This window comes from Xenopus laevis, chromosome 3L (genome assembly GCF_017654675.1).
Source record: "Xenopus laevis strain J_2021 chromosome 3L, Xenopus_laevis_v10.1, whole genome shotgun sequence".
In the NCBI taxonomy this organism is placed as follows: domain Eukaryota; kingdom Metazoa; phylum Chordata; class Amphibia; order Anura; family Pipidae; genus Xenopus; species Xenopus laevis.
The window spans coordinates 139,561,976-139,575,826 of NC_054375.1; the positions used below are offsets into that span (position 1 = coordinate 139,561,976).

The 13,851-nt window shown below is 40.0% G+C and overlaps 1 protein-coding gene across 15 annotated transcripts in view; it reads right to left on the reverse strand.

The window, feature by feature from the left end:
• Positions 1-13,851, reverse strand: part of ank1.L (ankyrin 1 L homeolog) — a 187,507-nt gene that overhangs the window by 18,211 nt on the left and 155,445 nt on the right. For 14 of the 15 annotated variants that reach the window (XM_041587076.1, XM_041587075.1, XM_041587074.1 and 11 more), the window contains 3 exons: positions 11,360-11,500; positions 612-920; positions 433-505 (listed from right to left, as the gene is read on the reverse strand). In XM_041587076.1, coding sequence (XP_041443010.1) covers positions 433-505; positions 612-920; positions 11,360-11,500 — 523 coding nt within the window. The remainder of the gene's footprint in view (positions 1-432; positions 506-611; positions 921-11,359; positions 11,501-13,851) is intronic. The other variant, XM_041587082.1, reaches the window with a different exon arrangement.

Sequence of the window (13,851 nt, forward strand, 5' to 3'; positions counted from 1 at the left end):
TGAACATTTCCAGGATTGTTTCAAATGGAGGCCTGCCATTTTTTGACTTGCCTTCCTTCCTATGAAAGAGCCTTATAGACCTTTTTGTACGATAAGATTCTGTATTCCAACATATAGGTATAAAATATTATCATCCTTTTGCATAAAATAAGTTGGATATAGCTGATTTGTACCAGTGGCCACACAAAAGAAAATGTGCTGTCGGTGTGTATGAAATGCAGATTACGTTTGCTAACCTGATCGGCTATGTTGAAGGAACACATTTTCCTTGTCTTTTGCTGACCATGTCACTTCTAAGGCTGTCACTGATTGTATTACTGCACATGTGAAATTTATTGTTTTCACCAAGTTTGCTGCATGAGAGAAGACTCCATTTGACGACTGCCTAGCGTAAGATATTATCATCGATAAAATGTGTATGTGGAGTTTTACCTCTCAATACTGCTCCCCGATACCCAGCATGTAGTGGGGGTTTCAGTAATTCGGGCCTGCACCCTCTCTGGACCTGCAATAAGAGAAACAAGCAGGTCGCTTAGAGTGCATTGTCCAACTCTCCAACTTTCTCCCTCATTCTCTCTAGCTGTTTCCCATTTCATTCGTCAGCCTCTGACCTCCAGCTTCAGCCTCCTCCTCCTCCAAGTCAGGTGAACCTGAGGAAGGGCGTGGTGGAGGATCCCATTCGTCCTCAGCCTTGCTGCAATCTAAGGATGAGTCCTCCGGGGCCACAAGAGAAGGAGACAGGCCAGAGGCCCAGAGCGGAAGGTCAGGCAGGTCCAAAAGCCCATCAGGCTCAGCTGTCGCCATTGGGACTCCATCCAAAATTGATGCTTCACTCCAGTATTGCTCCAGTCGTAATGGGGAGGGAAGGGAGTAGTTGAGAGATGCTGGGGATAGTAGTTCATCCTGCGTCAAGGGGTGACCTGTTGGGGGGAGGGTGGGGAAGGGCGGTCACACACACTCACTCAAAATATGAGAAACTTGCAATCATTCCCCCCAACATTCCTTCCAGATTTAAATTTTAACTGCACATTTTGTAATTTTAGCCGAGATTTATTTTATAGTAAAAATGAATCTCATTATGGTTTGTTTTTCAGTGATTTGGGCAAATCATTGGTTATGGATGCATGCAGAATGACAGCGCTTTTTTTCTTCTTCCAGGATTTGGATTCAGATGAATCGGTAGGGACATATTTATAAAGTTGTGTAAAAATTATGGGGCAAATTCACTAAGCGCCGAAGCGCCTAACGCTAGCGTTGGCCATTTTCGTTACTTCGCAAATTCACTAACGAACGCTGGCATAACTTCGCTAGTGTTACTTCACACCCTTACGCCTAGTGAATTTGCGCAACGGACGTAACTACGCAAATTCACTAACGCGCATTGTACTGAACGCTACCTTTTACGCTAGACCTCCTTCGCCACCTCAGACCAGGCGAAGCGCAATAGAGTAGATAGGGATTGCTTCAAAAAAGTTCACATTTTTTCGAAGTCCCAAAAAACGCTGTGGTTTTTTCTATATTATGGGTGATAGGCTGAAAAAGATCGAAATTTTTTTTGGGGCTCCCCTCCTTCCCGCCTACATTTCCTAACTCATGGCAACTAAACTATACAGTGGGCACATGTGTAGGGCAAAATAAAAATTTTATTTGATGTTTTGAAGGTTTCCCAGGCATTTGTAGTGCTGCTACATATTCCTCCATTAAAATTTGAATTTGGCACCGTATGCAAATTAACCATCGCTAGCGTAACTTCGCTTAGCGAATCAACGCTAGCGCAACTTCGCAACCTTACGCTTCCCCTGAGCGCAACTTCGGATTTTAGTGAATTTGCGGAGCGCTGGCGAAACTACGCCTGGCGCAACTACGAATCTTAGTGAATTTGCCCCTAAGTGTTAGAAAACACTGTAGATCACCACTTTTACAACATGCTTAACCATTTAACATCATATGACACATGAGGGCTCATTTACATCCACAAGAGGGTGCACCCTGTCCTTTTGGTGCTGCGGCAAATTGATGCAGATCGCTGTGAGAATCCTGGAGCTACCGCATGGTCAGGTGGGGCAGTAGCTCAAGGTTTCTCCTGTGTCTAGTGTTGCCGCAGTGCCTGATTCAGAACAGAATTCAGGAAGGACAGAGCCGTGGCAAAAATAACTGTACGGTTGTGGGAAGAGGTATTTTTTTATGTAACTACCTTTAACTAAAGTGGGGAAAAAGCAAGGAAAAAAAGCAAGTTGCCCACTGGGCTTGTGGCTGTAAATGAGCCATATGTAGTTAAAAAGCTGTGTAATTAATGTGTAAAATGGATGTAGTTGCACTGCTTTATACTCTGCCTTAAAATTGTTTACAGCAAGATAATAACAGCATAAACTTCTGTATTCATTTAAATACTATATTTAACTATACTTTTAAATCTGTTGCAGATTCTACCTACTGATTTCAGAAATGGTTATGGATGATGTTAAATTGCGATTATGGAGAACAATACAGCTTCATAATTTTTTGACATGTTTTTGGTGTAAAACCTTTTACACACCTTTATAAATACAATTTAGTTGATCAAATCCACAACCTTAATATATTATGATATTGTTGTCTGTAGATGGGACTCTTCCCAAGACTTAATTTAATGAGTACATACTATTTGTTATATATTACTACACTTGTTTGGCCCAGTTTCCCAAAATACAATATTTTAACCAGAAATATTCTTTATATCCAATTTTCCACAAATGTAGTGGGATTTATAAGAGGTTTAACATGTTGAACTTGAGATTCTCGCATTTTTGGTAAAGGTTTTCCATCATTTGTCAATGTTTTTCAAACACAGCTCCTGTATTTCTCTACCACTGGTGTTTAAATGCTTAATAGCTGTACAGGCCACAGTTTCATATACCTGGGTCTTAAAAATATGTCTATTGTATTTTAGGAAGACCGGTTTCAGTCCTGTCCCAGTTTGATGGATTTAAATTGAATTTTAATGTCATGCCAGTGAATGGTGGAAATGATTCTAAAATAGTTACTATATGGAAAAGCAATTTACTAGTGTATCTGCATATTTGTACATGTAATTGCATCTCTACTGGCTTCAGCCACCCCCTGATAAAGTGCACAAGCAGCTTATTGGTTGTTATTCAGAGAGAAGACATTTTAAGGCACTATTTCCCATTAGAGGTTCAAGCCCATTTTCATTGCTCATTCAGTGCAGTGCAAGAAACTGCCACTTACAGGAGGATCGTTGGCACTTGGGGAACCATGCGATATTTTGAGAAGCAATGCATGCACTCTTTGTACTTTGCAATGATGCACTGAATATACCATTCATTTTATGATTTGGCCAGATCCCAGGATACTTACATTCAGACTTACATAGACATATTAATGAACATTTAGACCATTTCTAAATACAGATTAACTTTGGTATTCTGCCAAATCATATGTGGGGAATTTCTTTTGTCCAGCCAAATCCCAAATGAAAGAGTTGATGCTTCCCTGGTTCTTCCCATGCTTCTCTTCTTGTTGTGACATTATAACCCATGCAAAACATTTGAGCTATGTTCTTATGCAAATAGTTAGGAATGCTTAGGCTCTAGTGAAGGAATCTTCAGGAATATATTTTTTATTGCCTTTTGAGGAAAGCTGAAAAATATATATTAAAGATCTGGGAAGGTTCTCATTCATCCAGGTCATGGTATATCTATAGTAATAAGTCAAATCAACTGGACTTGCTGTGTTTTCTTTTTCCTAGAAGTCGTTTCGCTAGTCGTCCAATTGGCTTTCTCAATTCAGAATAACCTGTTCAAAAATATTTGTGGTTGTTGGTGGCCTATGATTAAAGGGGAACTCCGGCTTCCAAGCCAAAGTTTGATAAAAAGGCCCACATAACACAGAAACCCCTAATAAACCCATCACAGTTACCCGTTTCTTTAAAAAGTATGAATAAATGCCATTTTCTATGCTGAAATCCATCTGTTTAACAGTTCTTCTCTTTCTGCATCATTTGAAATCCTGGCAGGGAAGGAGGGACTAAACACTGATGTTACAAATTGTAACAACTTCTCCACAGCTTACAGACAGCATGCAGGAACTACATAACCCACAATGCATTGCACTGTGATGTTCCTTTCCTTATTGAAATCATGTGTGCATGGAATTGTGGGGTTTGGAGGTCGCAGGCTGAGGACAGATGGCTGTTGATACAAAGTAACAGTAGTCAGCCAGCTCAGCAAAGTAGTCAGACAGATCAGCAGAAGAGCAGGGGGCTAGGCTCAGGGAACTGTTCCAAACCATTAAAAATCATGAAAAGTCTGCATATTTTTTAAATGATGAATATTGTAAAGTTGCTTGAAAATATGTTTACTTTTCAAAAAGCTTAAGTTACGTTTTGTGGAGTTCCCCTTTAAGGAGTGTTCCTGAAATGTTTTGGTATCATGCAGTGAGGAGCTTTGCACTGTTAAATGCACACCGTATCCTCTCCAGTCCCTCTGGGATAACTAGCGAAGAGAAGAGTCTGTATTGAATTGCTGTGGATATTTTTGTACAGGTCATTCTCAATTGAGAAAGAAAGTCGGACGACTAGAGAAAGGTTTTCAAAGAAAAAGAAAAGTCCAGTTGATTTGACTTATTGCTATATATTTGTGTATATATATATATATATATATATATATATATATATATATATATATATATATATATATATGATCATTTTTGTTTTCATTTATAGCACATTTTATTTAGGAATTCACATCTTTTTGATGTGCTAATGATTGCCTCATTAATCTACTTGCATCAGTGTCGGACTGGGACACCACGGGCCCACCATATAACCCTAGACCAGGGGCCCACTCCAAGTACTATTTTTCTTCCTCTCCTCACTCATCTCTATTCTCCTAGTCTCTTTTCTTTATATATTATATAGTGAATAAAGTACCCCCTCTTGTAAAATATAAGGATATTATAAGTTACAAAGGAGTTTCATGACCATATAAAAACACGAGGCCGAAGGCCGAGTGTTTTTATACAGGTCATGGAACTCCGAGGTAACTTCTAATATCCTCATATTTTGCAACTGGGGGTACTTTATTTATTATAATACACAAGTTTAAGTGAGTCATGTGACGGAAATGACATCAGAACTCACCGTTTATAACTGATGACATCAGAACTCACCGTTTATAAGGATATAATTTACAGGATATTCATGGCTTTTGTGTATTATAATACTATAATCTATTATTCCATCTAGTTAGTCTCTTTGTTCTCATTGAAGTAGGGAATGACCATGAAATAGTCCAAATGTTTAGCAGCATTAGGGCCCACCGGGAATTTTCCTGGTATCCTGGTGGGCCAGTCCGACACTGACAAACATTCAGGAGCGTAAAGTGTTGAGCTCTAAATTAAACAAAAATATAGTAAGGTCAACTCTTTCATCTAGCTTCCTATATAAAGAGGTGAGGAAAATGCTGTATCTGCAAGTGCTGAGGTCTCTTGTCACCCAGCTGTTCCAGGCATCAGCTCTGACAGCCACCATGCCACGTGTCACACCATCCCTGCTGCTTTCAGTAACACAAAACCCAACACGGGAGGGAGAAGAGACCCACGACATGGATTGGCTCCTTCCTCACACGCTCTCTTTGGATTTTCAGCAAAGATAAAATGCTCATTATTACAGTGGCACACATGCTTACCTTTTAATCCCCGCATGCACTATTTCAGCAGCAGCAGCTAGAGTTTCCAAGCAGAGATAAGCAACTGACAGAACTGAAAACAATTTTAGATATCATTCATAACCTTTCACTTGTTTAGCCCAGAGTGAGTGTTGCCACACCTAATCTAGCAATGGATATTCTACCCCAAGGCTAGTCAATAAATCAGCTGTGTGTCCAGCTATATCATCATCAGGATGTATAAGAGGCAAGCAGTTTTTTGTGAAGCCTCAGTTGGTTGTCACCTTTGGCTATATCTATGCACACATACAAATAATGGGTAAATTAGCCACAAACATATAGAACTCTCACACAAGCAAGGGACAGACACAGTGCTGCAAATACACAAACCACACGAAACATCACTAATAAGGCATACATAGGCACTCAGAAGTAATATGGACGGTCATTTCATTAGATATGTTAAAACATATTTGTATTGTATTTAAAGGGAAAACATTGCCAATAAATTCTGTTCTTTGAAATAGTATTTTCATCTGAAACATTTGTCTGAAAATTGCATTTTTCATGGAAAGATAAGGTAGTAAAAAAGTCAAATCTAAAAATTCTTACATTTCTTAAATGACATTTTTTTATTTTCATTTTTATGTATTTTTCCTCTTACAAGGTATATCTTGATATAAAGAAAAGATATGGGTCTTCCTTTACTTATGGCAAGACAATCGGTGAGAACTGCCATGTTATTTGCACTTTGCACCCTTCCTTGCACTTTCTGTTTCACGTGGGCACAAAACAACCCTAACTAAATGTGTGGCCAGTTAGAAACAATTCCGGGGAGATTTGTCACCAATGGTAGTGAAAATTTAAATGTGGGAGACAAATCTCCCTGTGTGCCAAAAGCCTCAGGCTGCATAGTCATGGATATTATTGAAGGATAAGTAAACCTCAAAAATAAGTGCAAAATTGACGAGGGAGCTATTCTTAGAACTTTTGCAATGTACATTCATTATTTTTTATTTTTCATTCCAAGATATTACAGTATACATGTCCTGTTAATATGAATGAATTTTGTTGCAACAGCGCCACCTGCTGGTCATTTTCTGACCATTAAAGGAAGTTGTCAGGAGAAAGAAAGAGGCTGTTCTGATGTTATTCTGGTTAGGAAAGATTTAAGAAAGGTTTCTATTTTTTTTTCCTAAGTAGAAGAACATCAGAGCAACCTCTTTCTTTCTCCTGACAACTTCCTTGACTATTTGGTGGTCAGACTGGTCAGAAAATGACAGGAAGGTGGCGCTGTTGTAACAAAATTCATTAATATTATCAGTACATGTATCCTTAATATCTTGGCATGAAAACAAATAATAATGAATGTACATGGCAAACGTGCTTATAATAGCACTCTCATCAATTTTACATTCACTTATTTTTAAGGTTTGCTTTTGCTTTGAGTGCGATGAAGCTTCTCATCACATGCTAAAGAATTTAAAGGGATGCTGTCATCGGAAAACATGTTTTTTTCCAAAACAAATCAGTTAATAGTGCTGCTCCAGCAGAATTCTGCACTGAAATCCATCTCTCAAAAGAGCAAACAGATTTTTTTATATTCCATTTTGAAATCTGACATGGGGCTAGACATTTTGTCAATTTCCCAGCTGCCCCCAGTGCTGGTGCACTAAATGGGATTACCTGGTGCCAGATATAGAGAGAAAGTGCATGCTGTTTTCTTCTACATGTGGTGCAGGCAACCAGTTTTTTTACTGCACTAGCAAGGGCCTTCTGAAATCTTTAATATTTTTTAACGTATGCTGAACAGCCTGGTAAATGTGACCACCAGTGCAAGTAAACACATTTATGGGAATGAAGCTCAAGTTACATTTTGGTAATGTCTTCCCTTTAAAACCAGTAGACGGGGGAAAAAAGGAAATCATGAGTGATAAATGTATTGTGTATGATTGTTCTTTAGAAGGCAGTAGGAAGGGACACCGTCACATAATACAAGAGGTTGATTTACTCCCCCTATTCCAGGTAAAGCTTGTGGCTGGCAGTTGATCTAAAGCACTGGCATTTATTTTATTTTTGAGGGTTCATGATAGAATATTTCACCTTTAGGACTGTCATGATGATAAGGTTCTTCTGCGTATTTATGTTATAACAACCACCCTTTGGGATTGTAATTTAAACTATGTGGTTGCTCATACTTAATTATTATACGGCTTGTTTTTGTTTATACCATTTCAGCCTCTGCTACTAGGCAGAACACATATAATGGGACTTTGTCTCTAAAGGTGACCATACAAGAATGGATAAAAGCATGCGTGTCTCACCAAACAAGTGGATCTTTAAGGTAGGTCATCATGATGGTAGTGTAGGAAAGGCTTCCGTGCTATTTTTCAGGTTCATACTCTCAGTAATTTGGGTGCTAGTTCTTACTGAAATCCTAAATATAGGATGCTTCATTGCTGGACAAAACAGTTACCTTCGCTTTGTCCACATTAGATGTATCCTTAGATAGCAACAGAAGTCACCTTAGGGCAATGACACGGGGACATTTCCTTTGCTAGAAAATCGCTACAGTGGGTGCCAAATCTCCATTAGGGCAGAGACACGCGAAGATTCAGGGAGATTTAGTTGGCTGGAAACAAATCGCCTCTTCTTCGGGCGACTAATCTCCACAAACTGGGGCTAGAATCTAAATTGCTGGCGGGATGGCACTGCGAGTAGAGTAAATTACTTGCGAGTATTTCAAGGTAAGCGAATGGCAAGGCATTTTTGGGGAGGAAGATTTGTCACCTGTATTAAAAAATTGCTATCAAGGGCAACAAATATTCCCATGTGTCACTGCCCTTAAAGGGAGTATTTTCATCCGGTGTCCTCACAGTGGTGCCCAGGGGCGAATTAACGAATAGGCTAGCCTAGGCTGTAGCCTAGGGGACCATTAGTGGTCAGGGGCCCATGGGTTTTTCTTGCAATTATCGTGCAGTCCTTCCCTCGCACCCGCAGGTTCACCGTGCTGCCCAGGTACCAGCCTTTAGTGAAGTGACAACTCCACACACAGTAGAGGTGCCCTCTCTGGATACAGGGGAATGCCAGTTCTCACTACATCCATCAGTGCTTTTCGATTGCCAACACCCAGTACTGACAGTTGCCCTTGGGGTGCCAAGTCTGGAATGCCAAATCTCAGTAGGCTATGCAGTCGAGGTATCAATCAGCGTCGGTTCATGTCCAGCTGTTTGTGCCAGGTGTTATTGGATGCCAGATCTCGTTGTAGCTATATCTACAGCTCAGGTGCTCAGTGTATATGCTGCCAGTGTGCCAGCTTTCTGCACAGTCTGTATAGGCACAGTGTGCACGCCTGCAGTATTCCAGCACAAGATTCATATGGGGAGGGCCCGATCCTGTACCAGGGCCCTTTGACGAGCTGTTACGCCACTGCCCGGGATCCGCAGGCAGCAGAAACCACTGCCCATGCTAGCACCTTACCTTGCTCAGGGTACATCAAAGTGCCACTGATTGGATGCTGTGTGGCCAAAAACTATGGGTCCCAGAGAGAGCAAATACATATTGACAATATGTGTACAGCTATACATGCCTACATACCTACATGCCTGTAATCCTGGTACCCACACAGCAGCACTCTCCTGCAGCCCCTCCCAACACCGATCAATCACTGGACCACTCGCAAATTGTGGTCAGCTTTTTCTTAAAAAAAAAAAAACCGTGGCACGAGTCACGGAAAAAAGTGGTACCCTAGAAGGGGGCCCTGTGGAAAGTGTAGCCTAGGGGCCTCATATGTCCTTAATCCGCCACTGGTGGTGTTTTAAAGTAATTCTCCTTAACCTTAAGCTGGCCATATACGCAAAGATAAATTCGAAGCAATCTTCGATTTTCTGACCGTGTGTGAATCGTCCCGAACACCTTTCATGCAATGGCGAGCATGTATAGCCTATCTGATGATATCGATGGGAGACTGTCACTACTATTTGTCAGATAAAACTTTCGTACGATTGCTGTCTGTCAGTTAATGGCCAGAACACGGTCTGATTTTTTTCTTTTTACTTTATTTCATCTGAATGGTTGGTATAAGTAGAAAGATTGCAACAATCGATTATTCGTCAGACATGAGGCTATATCTGCACATCTATGGCCAGCTTTAGTCCTGCTCTCTGGAATTTCTAACGTGTATGTTGGTTGGAGCTTCAGACCTCTTTTGCTCGTTGCTCAACTGCTAGGTTTAATTTACTCCTAGAGTGAGCTATAATGGGGTTTGTTGTTCGTTCTAGCTATTCCTTATCCAAGGTGCACATTCTCGTCTTCTGCTGCCTAGGTGCTGTCAGTGTTGGGGAAAGAGGTACTTGAGCTTAAGACTTGTGAGACTTTACATTTTGTGCCGAAATTCAGCGTGTGTTCACGCTGGAGCCTTCACAATGGTTCCGGAAGATGAAAGAAGATGCTGTTCTCAGTAGAGACAGAAATCGGCCTACAGATTTTAACTGGATGATTTCCACCCAAGTGTGGCCCTAGGCTTATTGTAGCCTATCCTTTGATTTGTTGTTGCTCGGACCAGTGACCTGACATCATGACAGCTTTTTCATGATGCATACAAATTATGAATATCAAATAAAACTTTCCTTATAATATGTCCATCGATAACAAGCCAAAACTTAAATTAAAGACGAGTTATCTTTTTAATCAGTGTCTAGGTGACTTGGAGATATCATGAGGCCTCATAGGAGCATCATACGTAGGTTAGCTACTCCAAAGAAATCAGCTATGTACAACTGTAATTAAAATAATTATAAATAAAATATCAATAGAGCAATATTTCATCACTGCCTTAGTTCAACAATTTGCCGCAAGCTCTATGGAGAGGAAGGAATTATGTTACCATATTTTTAAAATGATCGTATGGATGCTTTTCTATTGTCAAGCTTGGTTAAAATGTTAGAAAAAGACATACAAGACTCAGAATATTAGGGTAAATAGAATGGGATCTGTGTGCTGCAGAGAGGAACTGTAATCTGACTAACAAAAGGAGGAGAGTAGCATGGGGAGGTCAGAGGTGAACGAATAAGCATAGCAAAGAAGAGAGAGAGAGAAGAGAGGTTGAGAGACATGCAATTAAGTCCCTGATTACTTTTCCTGGGGTGGATGTGAGAATGAGATTGCTGTCAGATGTTAATACGGGGCTATGGCAAATGGTGCGTATTGTCAACTGTTTTTTCAGCCGGCAGAGAAGTGACTGATCATGGCCATTCAGTCTGCCATTTACTTCAGTGTAATCCACCTGTCACATATTTTGGAGAAAAAACATGAATGTGAAAGGCCTTTTTGGGAAAATGTCAATAGGCAGCAATGTGTGGAACACAGAATATGTCTGAAAATATCGGCCTTCACATTGATGCATTTAAAACTTCTTTAGATGATAGTTAGATGACCATGTTTTCACCAGAAGGGAATGTGATATGAAGATCTTATAGTTTATCAGCATAATCCCATTAACCTATATTATAGTTATGATGGAACGCAACAAATGGACTGGCCATATGCCACATTCTGCCTTCTTTTGGCCTCCTTACTCATTCCTTCTACCACTTGTGTTCTCTGTGTTTCTTTTAGCTGTACAATAAATCCTATACTTATGTATTTTCATAACTTCCATCAACTTATATCCGGCTGATTTAACAAGAACATACCATTCCTTAGGGACGGAGAAACAGATCCATCGCTGTTAGTGTAGCGGCAGTCTGCATTTAAACACCTGCTTTGACGACCTTCCAGCATGTTGACAATCTCGTTTCGATCAATGTTCCTTAGTGCCGTATAAAGGTCCTCCACTAGAGGATAAGAAACATTGTGCTGTTTAAAGTGCATATTTGCAAAGTACAAGAGATTGGCAGAAAGGCATTTCATTTACAAAATTTTAATAAAAACATTGTCATTAAAAGACACATATTGTCACTGAGACAGATATTACATATTTAGATAAAATGAGCGCCTAAAATGGTCTTGGGCTTTATGTAATTCCCCCTCGATGGCTATTTAATTTTTAGTCAGGTCATTATTTTCAAATGCTCAATATGCTCTTATAAGTCAATTAATTTGTTGATTGAAGTCTGTCTGCATGCACCTAAAATGTAAGCTAAAAATAATACGGCACACTTGTTACTGGGAAGTTAGCAATCATATCTAAACAAATATCATCAAGAAAACAAAAGAGCTATCAAAATAAGTCCTGGATAAAGTTCTAGAGGAGCACCAGTGTTGGGTTATAAAATAAACATCATAGGAGCATCATTAAAACCATTTTTTAAAAATGGAAAGAACCTACCTAGAGAAGGCTGTAACCTTACAACAGGAGGTATGGAAGACTTTCTCATAAACAGATCAAGTTTATTGTGGTGACTTTTTTTCCTCCTCACCTCTTCCTGACCTAGACTGCTGTCCTTTGCTCTATCACTGCCAAACTGGCCATCATATTTCCTGTTCCTGCTTGCTTTATTCACCTTTCACTACCAACAATTTTATACTTCACAGTTTACTTAGGGCTTACTGCCAAACTAATTATACATTAATCATTACTTAATTCACATCCCCCTCCCCCTAACAGGGCTGCCTACTCAATGACTGGCTAAGAAGCCTCTAGAAATCCAGTGGTAATAAAAGATATAGAGACCCGTGGCTTAAATATCCATAGGACAACTATACCCCAGATATTCCATGTGGATGGGCTTTTTAGATGAGAGGTGAGAAAAAAGCCATTGCTAAAAAATGTACTGTAATATCAGAACCTGTTTTGGCCTTAGCTCAAAAAGCTATGTATGACAGTAAGCAAACATTGTTCCTCACCCTGAGAATAGTATCTCCCAATTTGAATCATGATAGCATAACTTTGCGAGGATGCTTTTCATCTGTAGGAACTGGGAAATGGGTCAGGATTAAGAACAAGATGGATGGAGCCCAATATAGGAAATTCTAAAGAGATCCTGCTTTGAGTGTGCAAGAGACCTCAGACAGGTTCAAAGAAACCAAGAAACTGAAATGGGCCAATCAAAGCCCTTGCTTCATTTGGATTGAGAATGTGTGGCTGACATGATTCATGATAGGCTAATGTATGTCCTAATAAAGATTTTTTATTTTTAAAAAATACTGTATTTGGGCTACTTTTTCACTTAACAGTAGGTCATTGTAGGCGCCAAACGCAGGAAAAATGCAGCATGTTGCATCTCAACATGCATTCGGCGCCTACATGAAAAAAGCTGAATGCGTCTACTCCTGCGCTCCCCTGCGGCTGAACGCATAAAAAAGGAATGCAGGAGAGCGCAGCATTAAACACTCGTCTGTAAGAGCCCTAAGTCGGTTGCTAAAAATCCCAGTTAAATCCAATTTAGTTCCAGTTTGTAAAACAACAATTTGGAAAAGAAAACCCAAGAAGGTAAATGCAGCTTGGGTGTGTTAGTGTCAGGTGAGATTTAAAGCAGGTGCAGAGTTGGAGTTTGATAAAATAGAAAATAGCTGCACTAAAGTATAAGGGTGTCTCATACTTCAGTGCAGTGTGTGGATTCCAATTTATACTCATAAGTACATGAGATATTCCAGAGCAGAGCAGCTACAGTAATAATAAGAACTGAGGATCCCAGTCAAAAATACAGACTTAGAAAGTTGTTTGATTACAGTGGAATGTGCTGAGTGTTAATTCATAACAAGCAAATGATTTATGCACAAATATCAAAACAAGTTTTGATTTAGCATGATAAGGACATCAACCTCTAGCTACGATTTATTGATGCATTTCTTGTTTCATGGCTCAGAACAGTCATTCCTACAATTTCTGACAACTCAATATTTTACCAGGCGTGATTAGATTTACAGCTAATTATAGATATTTTCTACTTTGTAGCAGTGCAGGGTGGGACTTCCATTCCTTACTCCACTAAGGGTTTTGCAGCTGCCTAGCTAGTGGTAGTCATGCAATTAGGGTGCATGTGAGCTGCAGATAAAAAAAGGTGTGGGACTACAAGGGGGGCCAGCAGTGCTGAACTTTTGGAAAGTGCAGGGCCCTCCTTGACAGCGCCAAAGCTGAGCCGCCTCCTTCCAAAGTCCCGAACAGCCGCAATGCGGAAGTGCCGAAAGTTCAGAAGTGCCGAAAGTTCAGAAGTCCCAAAGCGTCGAAAAGACCCAAAGCAAA